Source organism: Pseudophryne corroboree, chromosome 7, assembly GCF_028390025.1.
Source record: "Pseudophryne corroboree isolate aPseCor3 chromosome 7, aPseCor3.hap2, whole genome shotgun sequence".
Classification (NCBI taxonomy): Eukaryota; Metazoa; Chordata; class Amphibia; order Anura; family Myobatrachidae; genus Pseudophryne; species Pseudophryne corroboree.
This window is the reverse complement of record NC_086450.1, coordinates 148,142,758-148,161,312: the sequence shown is the minus strand read 5'-3', so window position 1 is coordinate 148,161,312 and position 18,555 is coordinate 148,142,758. Positions and strand designations below refer to the sequence as shown.

The following is an 18,555-nucleotide window of genomic DNA, read 5'->3' as shown; positions in this document are numbered from 1 at the left end:
ATCGTGAATGAGAGTCCACGAAAAAAGTGGTGATCTATCTAAAATAGAATTTGTGAGAGTTACTACTGGAAATCACAGACAGAGAAATTCCTGGCTGCTGGTATATTGAGATTTATCCATACAGATAGCGGTATATAAGAAAAAATGCTGCTGAAACCAGGTGAATAAGTGGTCATGCAGTTTTTAGTAAAAACTCCAGATGGAGTTTGACATTTGTTAAATTGTATGGAGAGGTGTTAAATTCACCGCAGCTGCACCAAAATATATCTGTTGAATAAATGTATCATAGGATATTTGCCTTACAGCCCAAGCTGGGATATACAATGCTATAATAGGTATGAGTTAATTCTATGCATGCATCAATTGCTGTGAGAAGGCAAAAATAGAAATAGATGGAAACCAACACATTCGTGAATGTAACAGATATATGAGTCACATGTATGAGCAGGTAACACTTTAAAGAAATAAGCTGATTTCCAATAGTGTGCTAGATGCTGAATAAATGCTGATGCAGACCTCTGATCAGTCACCCCTATGCTGTACACTCAATACAAAATAATTAAGGCAGTGCTGCTAAGAATTGCAATAGGAGTTGCTATCCGTGGTATGCAGCCACTGGATAGAGGGGCTTACGATTTCACCAGAGTTATGAAGAAGCCAAGAGAGCAAGAAAGGTAAGTATGGCTGGATGCCAAAATGCGGTAGTGTCGACGGTAGTGAAGACGCGTTTCGCCCTAGGGCTTGTTCACTTCCGGGTTCCGTGGAACCCGGAAGTGAACAAGCCCTAGGGCGAAACGCGTCTTCCGCATCCAGGAACAGGGGTCCCGTCGACACTACCGCATTTTGGCATCCAGCCATACTTACCTTTCTTGCTCTCTTGGCTTCTTCATAACTCTGGTGAAATCGTAAGCCCCTCTATCCAGTGGCTGCATACCACGGATAGCAACTCCTATTGCAATTCTTAGCAGCACTGCCTTAATTATTTTGTATTGAGTGTACAGCATAGGGGTGACTGATCAGAGGTCTGCATCAGCATTTATTCAGCATCTAGCACACTATTGGAAATCAGCTTATTTCTTTAAAGTGTTACCTGCTCATACATGTGACTCATATATCTGTTACATTCACGAATGTGTTGGTTTCCATCTATTTCTATTTTTGCCTTCTCACAGCAATTGATGCATGCATAGAATTAACTCATACCTATTATAGCATTGTATATCCCAGCTTGGGCTGTAAGGCAAATATCCTATGATACATTTATTCAACAGATATATTTTGGTGCAGCTGCGGTGAATTTAACACCTCTCCATACAATTTAACAAATGTCAAACTCCATCTGGAGTTTTTACTAAAAACTGCATGACCACTTATTCACCTGGTTTCAGCAGCATTTTTTCTTATATACCGCTATCTGTATGGATAAATCTCAATATACCAGCAGCCAGGAATTTCTCTGTCTGTGATTTCCAGTAGTAACTCTCACAAATTCTATTTTAGATAGATCACCACTTTTTTCGTGGACTCTCATTCACGATTCCCGGTACACTGCACCACGTGAGTGGGAATTTTGGATCGGGTCTAACGTGAAAAGCAGATCCACCCATTTACACGATCTTTTATCTACCTCTTTTTTGTCGGTCTCAATTTTCATTATTCATATCTAGGTGCACTCTCATTGGTGCTCACATAAAATTCTCTACTACCATACCACGCTGCAAGCGCCCGATCTCGTCTGATCTTGGAAGCTAAACAGCGTTGGGCCAGGTCAGTACCAGGAAGGGAGACCACCTGTGAATACCTGGTGTTGTAGAGCAGGATTTTCCTCACTTATGTGGCAGTAACACCAACAGCAGCATCACCACTTTTTTTTCTATCCAACAACCTCCAGACCTGTCGTTCACAGGCACCATCTACGTGAGGTACCATACCTGCCTTTACCGTTATCATTCCTGAATTTAGACAGGTGCATGTCGTCTTCTTTCTTGTAATATATCGAGAGGAGTGACTTCTGATCATTTCTCTTATTTCCTACAAGCCATCAGAGCATAGCCATTAAATTTGTGTCGACCACCCTGTGGTTCCATTAATACAGCAAGTCTGTACTGGTCAAGGGGAATGGGGGTATGACCAACTAATGTCTACCACCCTTTCACACACTCTTTACCAATAAGAGACCAGAACATTTTATTTTACCAAGATGCTTTCTATGTTGCATTTTTAAGGATAGTTTTCCGGTAATAACCTTTTGTGTAATAAAAGCTAATAAAAGTTATGTTTTAACATCTCATCCTAATTATCTTATCAAAAATATATATTTTTCTTCACAAGAGTGCGCCCACACAAGAGCCTTCTTTCCTCTCCCCATTGTATTAAGGTTTAATGTACACATTCAGTATTGAATAAAATTAGCTTCAGGCTATGGGCATAAGGGGATCAGCATACTGGCGTTTGGATGCCGGCAATCGGAATCCCGAAACTGGTCAGAAGACCGACGCTGGGGTTGGCCTAAACTTAAGTATCGGGTTAGGTTTAGTCTGTGGGAGGGGAGGGTTAGGTTTAAGCACTAAGAATGGAGGGTTAGGATGTGGGTTAGGGTTAGGTACCACTGGGGAGGGTTAGGGTTGGGCTACAGAGGAAGGGGGGGGGGGGGTAGCGTCATGCTGCAGGAATGAGGGTTAGGGGTTTAGGGTTACACTACTTACCTACTAAGTGTCAGGATCCTGCACATCAGGATGCCGTTGTCGGCATTCTGACCACCAGCAGGGTCGGACTGGCCGACGGGGGAACAGGGGAAACCCCTACTGCCTGCGGGCCCACCTCCTCCTCTAGGGAGTAGGTTTCAGACTCTATCCTAGTGCATTTTAATTATACATTATATATATGTCTCATTATACTGTTAGAACTATGGTGTATTCTCTACAGAGCATTGCTGTTATTAATCTGGTACATTATCATGCATGCACTAGCAGTGTTTACTAATATATCTACCAAGGGGCCCAGCCCATGCACTCTGTAATGGTTAGTCAAACCTCTGTGGTGGTTGGCCACACCCCCATGGGAGCCTGGCCCCAGCCTTCAGCATGGGCCCCTACCACTGCATTTCCACGGTGGGCCCTTCATGACCCAGTCTGACACTGACCATCGGCATCCATCCCGATACCATCTGGTGCATAAGGTGTATATAAAACATACATGCATTTTGTGTATGCAAAAATATTCCAAAATACAGAAAAGTCAGAAATCCGAAATACTGTACCTCCAGTCCCAAGCATTTTGGATATGGGAGACTCAACAAACACAGCAGCAATGTTAAGTTGTGAGACACATATGGGGGAATTCAATTGTTTGAAAAGTCTGTTTTTTTCCTGTCTATTAGATAGGAAAAAACAGACACCCAACTGACTTTTCAAACAATTCAATATCCCAGATATAGTCTGGGCCACCATCTGGACAGCTGTGATTTAACATAACATAGAACTACCACCAATACAGCAGCTGTCCATAACTGAATTACGCTCATGGCTTTGAAGCAGAACCAAATAAACTTTTATTTGACATATTGAGGACATCTAAATAAATAAGAAAAATGGTGCAAATAACCTGTTGGTCGCTGTTGTTTTCTAAATGACACTAGTTATCATCCGATTGCCAGCACAGGTCACCACCACATTCTTTTGTTTGCATAATAAAAAAAGGTGTGCTTGTTTATGTGGACTATTTCACAATATCTGGATGTTACTTGTGACCGAGCACCCTACCAATACTGCTGAAGGTGTGTGCGTTCCAATCTTGCATTTTTATATATATATATATATATATATATATATATATACACACACACATAATCAAATTGAGGGGTTAATGTGTGAAAATTGCTTTAGTTTTTATAGCAATTACAAATACCATAGTTAGTTGTCAGTTGATTTATTTTTGTTTATGGTGCATTCTGCATTCCATAATTATATGATAAGCTTTTAATTTCCCACAGGGGCATGGTTCTAGGACAATTGCTGGCTGTGCAGTTGAGCATCAGCAATTGTTGGTAAAGCCAAACCTAATTCATACCTGATCGCTGCTGTGCGTTTTCGCACAGCAGCAGATCAAGTCTGAACAGCGTCAGCGCTGCAGTGCACTGGCGCATTCAAAATAGCCGATGGCCATCTCAGCCCTCTGCCTGATTGACGGGAGGGGGTGGGCCAGTTTAGGGGCGCAGTCCGGGCAATGCAGGCGTGCCCGGACCATGCGGGGGGGGGGGGGAGCGGTCTACGATGGCTGCGTGACGTCACGCGCAGCTGCTGCGACCCGGACAGCGACGGGTAGCTCCCTGCGCTGGTAGGGAGCTACTCGTCAAGTACAAAAGCATCACCACTGTGCAATGCTTTTGTACTTTTGGGGGGGGGGGGGGGGTTAGGGACAGATATGCGGGGCGGACTAGCCCTGTGCTGGGCATCCCCCCGCATATCTGAGTAACTGATCGTAGCCGGCTATGATCAGGTCTGAATTGGGCCCATAATCTTTTCTCTGCAACCAAACCTAACCCCTGCAATTTCACTCTAACATATGTAAACCGTCAATAGTGGTAATTTGGGACATGTTCCCTTGAGGCACTTGTATACCATATTTACAATACAGCAGGGCTTCATATTTATTGAGCAAGGCAGTGGTGTTTCTAACCACTTATCACCTATATAAAGCACTTTGACATGATTCACCTTTCTATTAACAATATGCTTTACTGTGCACACTGCACATTGCAAACATCAAGCTGCCTTACTGTAGTTTCTCTCTTTTGTCAAAATATCATATCGAAGTCATTCAGTCAGATAAAGGACCTGATTTACAGTTGTACGCTATGCCGATGTATTTGCAATTGAACGATTATACGTGAACTGTGAATGCGCCACTGCCACAATAAACACACACAGCGATTGATCTACGATTACGTGCGCAGTGAGGATTCTTTAGCAAGTGATTGACAGGAAGTGGCCATTTTGTGGTATGTAACGGGGAGTGGCAGCAAAATTGCGGGAATGACGGGACAGTTTTTGGGGCATGCATCAGCTGCCGACTGTGATCCTCTATGGAGGAATCACACCACCACCGTCTCAGTTGCGGCAGCCACTGAGTGACCATAGACTTACTTGAGGAGTCGATGTTTTCCGGATATGTGTCGATGCTGGGAAGGCTCTGTCAGGCATCTCTATAGGAGGCTCAGTGGCTGTTACATTAGTGTATTTTCGCACATCCTGCGGCAGCATTTGTGTACAACTTTGAATCAGGACCATGGGGGGTAATCCCAAGTTGATCACAGCAGGAAATTTTTTAGCAGTTGGGCAAAACCATGTGCACTGCAGGCAGGGCAGATGTAACATGTGCAGAGAGAGTTAGATTTGGGTGGGTTATTTTGTTTCTGTGCAGGGTAAATACTGGCTGCTTTATTTTTACACTGCAATTTAGATTGCAGATCGAACTCACCACACCCAAATCTAATTCTCTCTGTGCACATGTTATATCTGCCTCCCCTGCAGTGCACATGGTTTTGCCCAACTGCTAAAAAAATTCCTGCTGCGATCAACTTGGAATTACCCCCCATATTTCACTCATTTCAACCCACATTTAAAGCATTGTTGAGTATTTAAATACATTGTTCTACTGTTTTTGTCACATTGAAGAATTCTCTTGCTTAGAGATGTTGTTATTAGTATTATTGTTTACTTATAAAACCTTACCAATTATACAGTCAAGGGCACATTAATGCCCGAGAGAGCCCATGTGCAGAGGGACCTCTCCTCCGAGTCGTTCCCCACCACCAGCCCTGTCAGTGGCACACCTTAGCTTGTGTACCAGCAAGCTGGTTCCTCCCCTTCAAGGCCCCATATCCCAGTGATGTTCGAGAAGATGGCACATGTGCACAAGAGAACAAAGACTCTGACACAGTGCCAGAGTTTTTTTATCTTTCACAATGTGGCTCCATCTTCAAAGCAGGGTACATCTTAGATCAGTGGTATGCCATGGTACCCTGGGGTGCCTCAGGACACTTGCAGGGGTGCCTTGGATTGGTGGTGCAAGAGCAATTCAAATAATTTTTGGTCAAAATAATAGGTAAAACCAGTGATGGTGGCTGCCAATCATAAAATATGTGGACAAACAGAAGCAAATCTTGTCCCTCACCTCACAACTAAACCTAAGAATGACATAAAAACACAATGTACTTAATTTAATATTTCTTTTTACATTTCTCAATAAGAAACTTTTGGCTTAGGAGTGCCGTGAAAAAAATTCTGATACTCTAGGGTGCAGTGATTCCCGAAAGTTTGAGAACCACTGTCTTATGGTGTGTACACACGGTGAGATCCTTGCTATGCCCGATTTTCACTTTGCGATTTTCCCTGAAACACCGATTTTGACTAACTTTTCTTGAGATATGGACTATGTGTGCTAACGATTTTGGCTTATGTGAGATGTCATTGACATGTGAGATGAACTAGATAGTACACCGATCTAGCAAGGATTGACTTGCCTGCACAGTCTGTCTTTTCTTGAGATACCGACCTGGCGGGACCGCGCATCGGGATCGAATCGGGATCACAAGTGGCATAACACCTTGCGATTTGCACTAACTTTGCTTGCGATTTTGACTATATAGTCAAAATCGAAAGAAAAAATCTCACCGTGTGTACACTCCAGTAGATAGAAGCCAGTTAGCCTACCAGTATGACAGCTTTTGAAGTTTCCCACAGTAAAAACAGAATTACAGTAAGTCTGAAATATCTGCACTGCCACAAAATTGCAAGAATAACTGCAAGGTTTTTGGCTATAATTATTAATACAAATAACCCCATCTACATTGAGCACAGTATTCCTGAGAGTAGTTACAATTATCTCAGATGAAAACACAAATGTAACTCTGCACAGCTGACAGAGAAACATTCACTGGTATTTCCTCTGTAGGATATGGGCTATAATTATTGAATAAATTATCTGTAATTTTCGAGAACACCTTCCTGATCTTTCTTTTTTCGTCCTCATTATGGTGGTAATATTCCTGACAGGTCACATGCAGCAGAATACAATCTTAGTTACCTCAGAGTGTAGCTTCCCAGCTTTTGAAGAGATGTTTTGTAATAAATGAATCATTGATTTGCTACATCCCCCTATTGTTATTACTAAACCTCATTACAGGGTCACTTTCTATCTGTGCATATATTACTCTACAGCAGTTCCCGATAATCACTGAGAAAAAACACCATAATGGTAATAAATGTCTCTTCTTATCTATTCTTTTCTGAACCAAACATTAACAAAGAAGTACACAAAGAGAGTGTCATGGAAATGCATTATGATCCTGTCCAGTGGTCAGCTCATATTGCAAGTGTAGTGTTCTATGATGGTAATTCAGGTGGTCATTCCGAGTTGTTTGCTCGTTGACGATTTTCACTATGCTGCGATTTGTTGTTCAATGCACATGGTACGCAGCGCACATGCGCTTAGTTATTTAACTAAAAACTTAGCAGTTTTGCTGTTGATCCTGCGGCGCTTTTCAGTCGCACTGCTGATCAGTGAGTTATTGACAGGAAAGGGGCGTTTCTGGGTGGTAACTGAGCGTTTTCCGGGAGTGTGCTAAAAAACGCAGGCGTGCCAGGGAAAAATGCGGGAGTGTCTGGAGAAACGGGGGAGTGGCTGGCCGAACGCAGGGCGTGTTGGTTACGTCAAACCAGGAACTAAACGGACCGAGCTGATCGCAATCTAGGAGTAGGTCTGGAGCTACTCAGAAGCTGCAAGAAAATATTTAGTAGCAATTCTGCTACTCTATCGTTCGCTATTCTGCTAAGCTAAGATACACTCCCAGAGGGCGGTGGCCTAGCGTTTGCAATGCTGCTAAAAGCAGCTAGCGAGCGAACAACTCAGAATGACCACCTCAGAGTTGATCGCAGCAGCAAATTTGTTAGCAGTTGGGCAAAACCATGGGGGTCATTCCGAGTTGATCGCTCGCTAGCTAGTTTTAGAAGCCGTGCAAACGCTATGCCGCCGCCCACTGGGAGTGTATTTTAGCTTAGCAGAAGTACGAACAGTTGTATCACAGAGCGGCTACAAAAAATGTTTGTGTAGTTTCAGAGTAGCTCAAAACCTACTCAGCGCTTGCGATCACTTCAGACTATTCAGTTACGGATTTGACGTCACAAACCCGCCCAGCGTTCGCCCAGCCACGCCTGCGTTTTTCCTGGCATGCCTGCCTTTTTCCGCACACTCCCTGAAAACGGTCAGTTGCCACCCAGAAACGCCCACTTCATGTCAATCACTCTGCGGCAAGCAGTGCGACTGAAATGCATCGCTAGACCCTGTGCAAAACTACATCGTCCGTTGTGCCAGTAGGTCACGCGTGCGCATTGCGCCGCATACGCATGCGCAGAACTGCTGATTTTTTAGCCTGATCGCTGCGTTGCAAACAAATTCAGCTAGCGATCAACTCGGAATGACCCCCAATGTGCACTGCAGTGGGGGGCAGATATAACATTTGCATTTGTACATTTGGGGTGGGGTGTGTTCAGACTGAAATCTAAATTGCAGTGTAAAAATAAAGCAGCCAGTATTTACCCTGCACAGAAACAAAATAACCCACCCAAATCTAACTCTCTCTCTGAAAATGTTATATCTGCCACCCCTGCAGTGCACATGGTTTTGCCCAACTGCTAACAAATTTGTTGCTGCGATCAACTCTGAATTACCCCCTGTTGTCTGTAGGGGTGTAGTATGGCTGACCGGCGGTCTCCTGACCGCCGGTCAGCTTACCGACGCCGGGATCCCGGCAGCATACCGACGCCGGGATCCCGGCGGGGAGGGGCGAGTGCAGCAAGTCCCTTGCGGGCTCGCTGCGCTCGCCACGCTGCGCTCGCCACGCTGCGGGCTCGGTGGCGACCTGCGGTCGCCACGGGTTCTATTCCCACTCTATGGGTGTCGTGGACACCCACGAGTGGAAATAGTCCCTGTTGGTCGGCATGCCGACCATCGGGAAAGTGAGCCGTCGGGCTCGCGGAGGTCGTCATGTGACTGTCGGTCAGCTGACCGGCGGTCACATGAATACCACCCGTCTGTAGAGAGTATAATAGAATTGTATTATGATTATGCCCAGTGGGCAAATCATGTTGGGGGTGTAGTCTTTATTGTTTTTTGTTTTCAATGTCATAGATTGTATTTGTATTTATAATGTCTAGTGGTCAGGTCATATTGGAGTTGTAGTGTTCTAATTCTGTATATAGTGTAAAAAAAAAATGTATTTTGATCATGCCCAATGATAATGTCTTGTCGCAGGTGTGGTAAATTGTCTGTATAGAATGTAATACAATGACTACCATTTCCTCCCACAGAAGAGGTGAGGGAAAGTAACATCTGGACCTCTGCTACCCTCAGAATGGTTCTGCGATATGAAGATATATCAGAAGACAATTCAATCATAAACATTAACTAAAATGCACACATTCTGTCATATGAATCTACATAACAGTGGAGTGGCTAATTGCCACACTGGAATAATTCAATTAGCGGGTGTTACGCTGCGCGTGAATGTCCAATGTTGGACTGAACCTCACCGCTCCATAAACTCTGCAAGAAAATGGCATAATCAGGGGTTTGCACATTGGGAAGACACATTGATTCCACAGTTTATGCATAATCAGTGGGTTTTCGAGTGTGAACACCATATTGTAGGGGTGCGGTAAAAAGACTTGAATAGCCTTTCCCTACACCACTAGGATTTTAATCAGCTATATCCCCCACAGTATATCATGTTTGTGTGAAGGGGGCTGCCAGCCAGAGAAAGCAATGAATAGCATTTGTTCAATATACAACTAACTAGCCCTATCCTCCACTCAGTTAGACCAGAACCAGTGAAATTAGCATCTACAGTCTTAAAAACGCATTACCTAAATAAAACGGTAAGCTGTGCAATTACTGGGAAACGTTTGTTATTATCTTATCTCAAGACCATACTTGCCTACCCTGCCAGATTGCCCAAGAGGCTCCCGTATATTGGGTGGCGCTTCCGGTCCCCACGGAAAGGTCGACAAGTCACCCAGATCCGGCTTCATTCCCGCAACCGTCCTTCACAGTGGGTGTTCTGGGGAAGCCGATGATGCAGTTTGCGCTGAGTTGCGCCATCGTAGTCCCACCCCCAGCTAGTCAATGCTGGTGATGATGGCATTGAACAGAAGGAGGCGTGTCCACACCGACGAACTGCACAACCGTGTCAAGGCCAAACACCCTTGCCCCCGTATACCGACCTGGCTAGCCCATCCCGCATGGAGCAGACGAAAAGCTGTTTAGCCTGTTCAATACATGATAATCTCCATTTATTTTCATGAGTGTCCTATCAAATTTGGGTCATCCTTGGTGACTTTTAAAGAAGCCGTCTGAGAGAGTCCCAGAAAGAGCATCCATATCTGAGCTACAGAAGGGCATGGCCCTGCAATCGTGTTATTGTGTCTCCGTCCTTTCTATTCAAATCCACAGTTCCCAACATTTTACAGCAGGGGGTGTGACTACGATGATGTAAATAGAGGCTTGGACTGGCCCACAGGGGTACAGGGGAAACCACCGGTGGGCCCCACTGCCTGGGGGCCCACCTCCTGCTCTAAGGATCAGGTTCCAGACTGTGCACTTGAATTATACATCATACATATGTTACCTTATACTGTACTATGGTGTATTCTCTACAGTGCATTGCTGTTATTAATCTGTTATTAATCTGGTACATTATCATGCATGCAACAGATGAATTTACTGTATATATTTATGAAGGGGCCCAGACGTTGCACTCTCTAATGGTTAGTCAAACCAATGAGGTGGCAGGCCACACACCCTCTGCGGACTGGCCACACCCCTACACATGGGCCCCTACCACTGCATTCCCCCAGTGGGCCCTAAATGCCCCGGTCCGACACTGTGTAAATAATATTATCAAACCCCAGGCCAACCATTTCACTCGGGAAGCGGTGGCATGTGGGAGACCCACTCTTTTGAGTGTCCCAGAGAGTGTAAATGAAATTCAAGGCATACCAGGAGAGTTGACCAAAATGATTGGGTGTTGCCTTTGCTGTAATCACAACTCAGCACCAGTCTGCAAGTGAGAATTTAAAATAAAAATAGTTTCTAAAAATATTAGCAAATGTTGTCAAAACTGTTAAAATATTAAATATTTATGAGCAGATCTGCGAAGGGTACTGCACATTTTTTTGCAGACAGGTTTAATCGCCAGTGACACGCTGTAAAACTTGTTGCTGCAGCGGGTCATTGAGGAAAGTCTGGCCTCTTGGGAATTTGCAGCAAAATAAGGGAATAAACACTCTATAGTTCTGCTTCTTGAAACTCCTCAGTACAAGCAGAAAGTTAAGATGACCTTGACTAGAATAGAAATGAAATGTTCTTCTCTACAGCCTGTCTCCTAATTCTGTCTCACTCTTAATAAGAGGAGAAAAGCATTAAGTTAATCATGGTGTTTTGCACTGCAATTCTATGGAAATAGTGACAGACAGGGTATGCTAAAATGAAATTACGGCCAATTCAGAATTCATCTTAAAAACACAATGGATTCAATTTCACTAACACATCTTAAGCCTGCTGGTTACAGTGCATTTTACAGAGTATACCATGTATTGTTTATGGTATACGATCTATAAAACGTGATTTGTGAATCAGATTTGTTTAATTAAATATAATGATCGCTTGTATTTTTTAAATCTATCAAATTATTAAACAAGGTTGTATCACATTAAGCAGGAGGCTGCCCCCTTTATAAAATCATGTGATGAAATACGTAAGATCGGCTCCCACAAATTGTTTACGATGTTGCTACCAGTCTGCATACAAATGGTTTAACAGCCAGTTGGGACAGATTCATTGTATTGTCTACTACAGAGCAGCCATTGAGACAGGGGAAATGTCTCCACTGGGCACACTGCTAAAACACTCACTCTTGTAAGTGAACATCTTGGATAATCAGTTCTATCCGGTGGGTAAATTAGGAGCCCATGAGATGACAATCTAATATGTGCCGCCATCCAAATACACCTTTGAGCAAAAACCCCCCAAAACAATACACAAATCTTTGAATGCCACCAACAAAATGTATTCTCATAAAGGGTTTTTCTACTCTTGGATAACTTTCCCTTTTCATATTACTTATTATGTCCTGCTACACTTTTACAGAATATTTTTTCCTTAGCATTTGATATAATGTGACATTGGGTTTTTAATCACTGCCATGTGATATAAGAAAAATATCTCAATACAGTTATTTCTAATTTACAGAAAGGGCAATAACACAATAACAATACTGTCGCTCGATACAAATACATAGCTAAATATGTAGGAGGAATTCCGATGAACTCTGTAACAGAGTTGCTGACATTTAAGGTGACCACAAATGTGCTGATCTTTTTACATGTAGATGCCAAAATGAATGATATATGGCCAACTGGACCCATGGGTCATGTGGTCACTTCACTTCCGTCATAACTTTATCCTATTTGTGCAGTTGGAAAATGACCACACACACAGCCTAACAGCGCCCATCTACTGCATTTACCAGCATGTTCAATAATGATCCTGTCATGTTCAATCTCAAGAATTACCATTGAGCTACAGTAGGGACAGAGAGATAAAATGGAGTGAAACTACCACCCAATCAGCTCCTGTCATTTTCCAAACACAGCCTGTAATATGGCAGTTAGGAGCTGATTAGTTGGTACTTGGGGGTCTATGTACTAAGCCTTGGACAAAGATAAAGTGTATGAAATAAATTGCCAGCCAATCAGCTCCTAGCTGCCATGTTACAGGTTCCGTTTAAAAAAAATGTCAGAGGCTGGTTGGCTGTGACTTTTATCTCCGTCCACTTTATCTCTCTACAAGGCTTAGTAAATAGACCCCTTTATCCAAGTTCAAGGCTTAGTATAAGTGGTATTCAGGTGACCTCCACCAACATCCCGCCCCCTCACTATCCCGACGGTCGGCATGCCGACCAACAAGGACTATTTCCACTCGTGGGAGTTCATAGAGTGGGAATAGAACCTGTAGCGACCGAGCCGCAAGGGACTTGTTGCACTCACACACACACACCCCGCCGGCGTCGGCATGCTGCTGGGAACCCGGCATCTCCTGACCGCCAGTCAGCCATAACACACTCCTTAGTATATAGACCCCAAAATCTCTCTTCACTTTATCACTCTCCAAGGCTTTGTACATCTCCCCATAATTCTGTGATCAATGGTCTGATAACAGTAATCACAACAAGCATAATACAAGTCAGAAAACCATTGCTAAGGACTATGACAAGCGTCAGTCCATGCTTAGGCAGCAAACAGAGCTGACCGCCCATTCATACACCCTGGGAGGCAATTGAATTAACCCCTAGTGTTTAAGAGAAGAAAACATAGTAAACGATAGTAAATCACTGTAACATCAGTTTCAATCTATAAAACACTTTTTTAAACTCACCTGCAAAGCCACTTGTCTGGGGGCAAGGAGACCAGGCTGACCAGTCAGAGATGTGGCAATCAAATGTGCATTCTACTAGACAGCGGAGACTCATTTTTTCAGGCTTTTTCAGTCCTAGCTAGATGGCAAAATGAGAACAAGTAACTTCAGTAATGAAATGTTAAACTTATCTCAGCATAAGTTATGAACCCCACACATCACAGATATATGCCCCGATTCCCTGACAGCCAGGGGGTAAACTTACTAAGGTGGGAGTTTTTTTAGAACTAGTGATGTTGCCCATAGCAACCAATCAGATTCTACTTAACATTTATCAAGCTGCTTCTAGAAGATAATAGATAGAATCTGATTGGTTGCTATAGGCAACATCACCAGTTCTAAAAAACTCCCACCTTAGTAAATTTACCCCCAGGTTGCGGAATCAGTAATATTAAACATGTTTAAAAATCATGATTTATTTATTAACAGTTTCTTATATAGCGCAGCATATTCCATTGCACTTTAAAATTAGAACAACATTAATAAAACAAAACTGGGCAGACATAGAGGTAGGAAGTGCCTGCTCGCAAGCTTACAATCTATAGGGAAAATAGGATTTTAAATACCTACAGGTAAATCCTTTTCTCGTAGTCCATAAGGGATATTGGGGACAGATTAGTACGATAGGGTATAGACGGGTCCAAAAGAACCAGTGTACTTTAAATTTCTTCAACTGGGTCTGCTGGCTCCTCCCCTCTAGGCCCCGTCCCACAGGCAGTTATAGGTAAAACAGTGCCCGAAGGTGAAGGAACATAACAAGAAAAGTAGTGAGATTTACAAACCAGCACACTATAACATAACTGGCCAGCAACAGCTGGCAACAGAAAACAGCAACAGCTGAACAGGTAACACATAACAGAGAACCTACAGAAAGTCACTGCACAGAGGCGGGCGCCCAATATCCCTTATGGACTACGAGAAATGGATTTACTGGTAAGTATTTAAAATCCTATATTCTCTAGAATCCATGAGGGATATTGGGAACAGATAAGTACAATGGGGACGTCCCAAAGCTTCCAGAACGGACGGGAATGTGTAGAGACTGCTGCAGCAACGCCTGCCCAAACTGGGTATCCTCTTTGGCCAGGGTATCAAATTTGTAAAATTTCACAAAAGTGTTCTTCCCCAACCAGGTAGCTGATCGGCATAGTTGCAAGGCCGAGACTCCACGGGCAGCCGCCCAGGAAGAGCCCACTGACCTTGTAGAGTGGGCCTTCAGAGAGGAACAGATAAGGCTACCGACACATAGGCCTGTTGGATAGTAAGCCTAATCCAGCGAGCAGTGGTCTGCTTTGAAGCAGGACAACCCTTTTTCTGCGCATCATAGAGCACGAATAAGGAATCCGTCTTCCTGACCCGAGCAGTGCACTTGACATAGATCTTCAAAGCACGCACATCATCCAAAGACTCCGGAGGAGCCGAAGCGTCAGAACAGGACATAACCACAATAGGCTGATTCAGGTGCAATGCGGAGCCAACCTTCGGCAGGAACTGCTGTCTAGTCTGGAGCTCCACTCTGTCCTCGTAAAAGACCAAGTAGGGATTTTTACACGATAATGCCCCCAATTCTGAGACGTGTCTAGCAGAAGCCAGGGCCAATAATATCACTGTCTTTCATGTGAGGTACTTGTCTTCTACTGTCATCAGAGGCTCAAACCAGGAGGACTGTAGAAATTTCAACACTACATCCAAAGCCCAGGGTGCCGTAGGTGGCACAGAGGGAGGTTGTATGTGGAGTACCCCTTGTAAGAAGGTCTAAACTTCTGTCAACACAGCCAATTTCTTCTGAAAGAAAATTGAGAGAGCTGAAATCTGGACCTTAACGGAACCCAGATGTAAGCCCTTATCCACACCAGCCTGCAGGAAACGGAGGAAACGTCCCAAGTAAAACTCTGCAGGCGGATATGTGCATTCCTTGCACCAAGAGACATATCTCCTCCAGATATGATGATAGTGTTTTGATGTCACAGGTTTTCTGGCTTGCACCATAGTGGAAACTACTTTTTAGGAAAGCTTTTTGTGAGCTAGGATGTTCCACTCAACTTCCATGCCGTCAAACGAAGCCGCCGTAAGTCCAGGTAGACGAACGGCCCTTGCTGAAGAAAATCCTTTCTTAGTGGCAGAAGCCAAAGGTCTTCTATGGACATGTCCAGAAGAGCTGCGTATCACGCCCTTCGGGGCCAATCTGGCGCAATCAGGATTGCTTGTACTCTGTGATGTCTGATCCGCTGGAGCACCCTTGGGATCAACGGAATCGGAGAGAATAGGTAGACCAGCCGGCAGAGGCGTAGCTAGGGTTTTTGGAGCCCAGGGCAAGATGGAAAATGGCGTGTACCCCCCCCCCCCCCCGAAAAAAAAACAACCAGCAAAAGAGGCATGTGCGCGCGTGCCGAAAAAATGGGCGTGGCCACACACCAGAAGGGGTGTGGCCACTGAAAATGGCCCACAGTGCCAGTTACATTGCCCCACAGTGCCAGTTACATTTCCAGATACATTTCCCCACAGTGCCAGTTACATTGCCAGATACATTGCCCCACAGTGCCAGTTACATTGCCCCACAGTGCCAGATACATGCCCCACAGCACCAGATACATGCCCCACAGTGCCAGTTACATTGCCCCACAGTGCCAGTTACATTGCCCCACTGTGCCAGATACATGCCCCACTGTGCCAGATACATGCCCCACTGTGCCCCACTGTGCCAGATACATGCCCCACTGTGCCAGATCCATGCCCCACTGTGCCAGATACATGCCCCACAGTGCCAGATACATGCCCCACAGTGCCAGATACATGCCCCACTGTGCCAGATACATGCCCCACTGTGCTAGATACATGCCCCATTGTGCCAGATACATGCCCCACTGTGCCAGATACATGCCCCACCGTGCCAGATACATGCCCCACTGTGCCAGATACATGCCCCACTGTGCCAGATACATGCCCCACTGTGCCAGATACATGCCCCACTGTGCCCCACTGTGCCAGATACATGCCCCACTGTGCCCCACTGTGCCAGATACATGCCCCACTGTGCCAGATACATGCCCCACTGTGCCAGATACATGCCCCACTGTGCCAGATACGTGCCCCACTGTGCGTCCCCCCCCCCCCCCCGGTCACTCACCGCCTGTTGTGTCTGTGAGGGGAGGAGAGCGCAGCGCCTCTCCTTCCCCTCACCGCTCCCGGTCTCCGGCGGCTGTGTGGCGCCGGTTCGCCAGCCAATCAGAGCTCGCGGACCGGCAGCCAATCAGGAGCCGGTCCGCAAGCTCTGATTGGCTAACGCCGGAGACCGGACACACGCAGCGCTGCTAGTGCTCTGGCGGTGGTGAGGGGAGGGAGAGACGCTGCGCTCTCCTCCCCTCACATTTCGGCGTGATGGGGCCAAGTGGGGCATGATGCCCTGGCCGCCAGCGGCGCCCCCCTCTCCTGGGCCTGCCAAGGCGCCCAGGGCATGTGCCCCACTTTCCCTACCCTTGTTACGCCTCTGCCAGCCGGTAAGGCCAAGGTGACGTCAGCGCATCCACTGCACTCGCCTGAGGGTCTCTGGTTCACGAGCAGTAGCAGTGAAGTTTCTTGTTGAGGTGAGACGCCATCATGTTGATCTGCGGGTATCCCCACCTGTCGATAATCTGTTGAAACACCTGAGGATGTAATCCCCACTCCCCTGGGTGGAGGTCGTGGTGACTCAGTAAGTCCGCTCCCCAGTTGTCCACTCCTGGAATGAAAATTGCGGGCAGTGCTCTTGCATTTCTTTCCACCCAGAGAAGTATTTTTGACACTTCTCGCATGCAGGCCTTGCTTTTTGTCCCTCCCTGTCGATTGATGTATGCCACTGCCGTGGCGTTGTCCGACAGCCTGGATCACCTGATCCCTGAGTAGATGGGGGGCCTGAATCAGAGCATTGTAGATAGCCAGAAGTTACAGAATGTTGATCGGAAGTAGGGCCTCTTGGGCAGACCACCTGCCCTGGAACTGCGCCCCCTGGGTGACAGCTCTCCATCATCTCATGCTCGCATCCGTCGTGAGGAGGATCCAATCCTGAATCCCAAAACGTCGACCTTCCAGCAGGTTGGAAGACTGTAACCACCACAGGAGTGAAATCCTGGCCTGGGGTGACAGCTAAATCATCCGGTGCATCTGAAGATGTGAACCGGACCACTTGTTCAGGATGTCCAATTGGAAGGGTGTGGCATGGAACCTTCCGAACTGTATCGCCTCGTACGAGGCTATCATTTTTCCCAACAATTTTATGCAAAGATGAATGGAAACTTGAGCAGGTCGGAGAACCATGCGAACCATCTCTCGAAGTGTTCTCACCTTGTCCTCTGGGAGGAACATTCTCTGTGCTACAGTATCATACCCAGAAACAGGAGCCTTTGAGACGGTTCCAGTGAAGACTTCTGTAGATTGAGGATCCACCCGTGGTGAGACAGAAGCTGGATAGTGCGATCTATATGGAGCAGTAGAAGCTCCCTAGAACTTGCATTTATCAGGAGACCGTCCAGGTAAGGGACAATGTTGACCCCCTGGACTCTGAGCTGGAACATCATTTTCACCATCACCTTCGTGAACACCCTCGGAGCTATAGACAGGCCGAAGGGCAATGCCTGAAACTGGTAGTGATCATTCAGTAGGGCGAACTGCAGATAAGCCTGATTAGAAGGCCATATTTGGATATGTAGGTAGGCGTCCTTGATATCCAGGGACACAAGGAATTCCTGTTGTTCCAGGCCCGCGATCAAAGATTCCATGTTGAATTTGAAAACCTTTAGGTAAGGATTCAAATACTTCAGATTCAAAATAGGTCTCACAGACCTGTCTGGTTTTGGCACTATGAACAGACTGGAGTAGTAACCTTGTCCTTGCTGTAGCAGGGGTACTGGAACAATGACCTGGGACTGAACCAACTTTTTGATGGCCAGTAGTAGTGTAACACACACATCTTCCAAAACTGGCAAGCCTGATTTGAAAAATCGTTGGGGAGGAGCACCGTCAAACTCCAGCTTGTAACCCTGAGAGAGA

At 45.5% G+C, this 18,555-nt stretch overlaps 1 protein-coding gene and 1 non-coding gene across 6 annotated transcripts in view; one reads left to right on the top strand and one right to left on the bottom strand.

The window, feature by feature from the left end:
• THSD7B (thrombospondin type 1 domain containing 7B) overlaps positions 1 to 18,555 on the bottom strand; it is a 1,210,507-nt gene that overhangs the window by 73,426 nt on the left and 1,118,526 nt on the right. For all 5 annotated transcript variants that reach the window (XM_063933719.1, XM_063933721.1, XM_063933718.1 and 2 more), the window contains one exon: positions 13,492 to 13,609. In XM_063933719.1, the coding sequence (XP_063789789.1) occupies positions 13,492 to 13,609 (118 nt within the window). The remainder of the gene's footprint in view (positions 1 to 13,491; positions 13,610 to 18,555) is intronic.
• On the top strand, positions 1,698 to 1,816 carry LOC134946802 (5S ribosomal RNA). The gene has a single exon (XR_010182391.1). It is a non-coding gene; the product is annotated as a 5S ribosomal RNA (ribosomal RNA).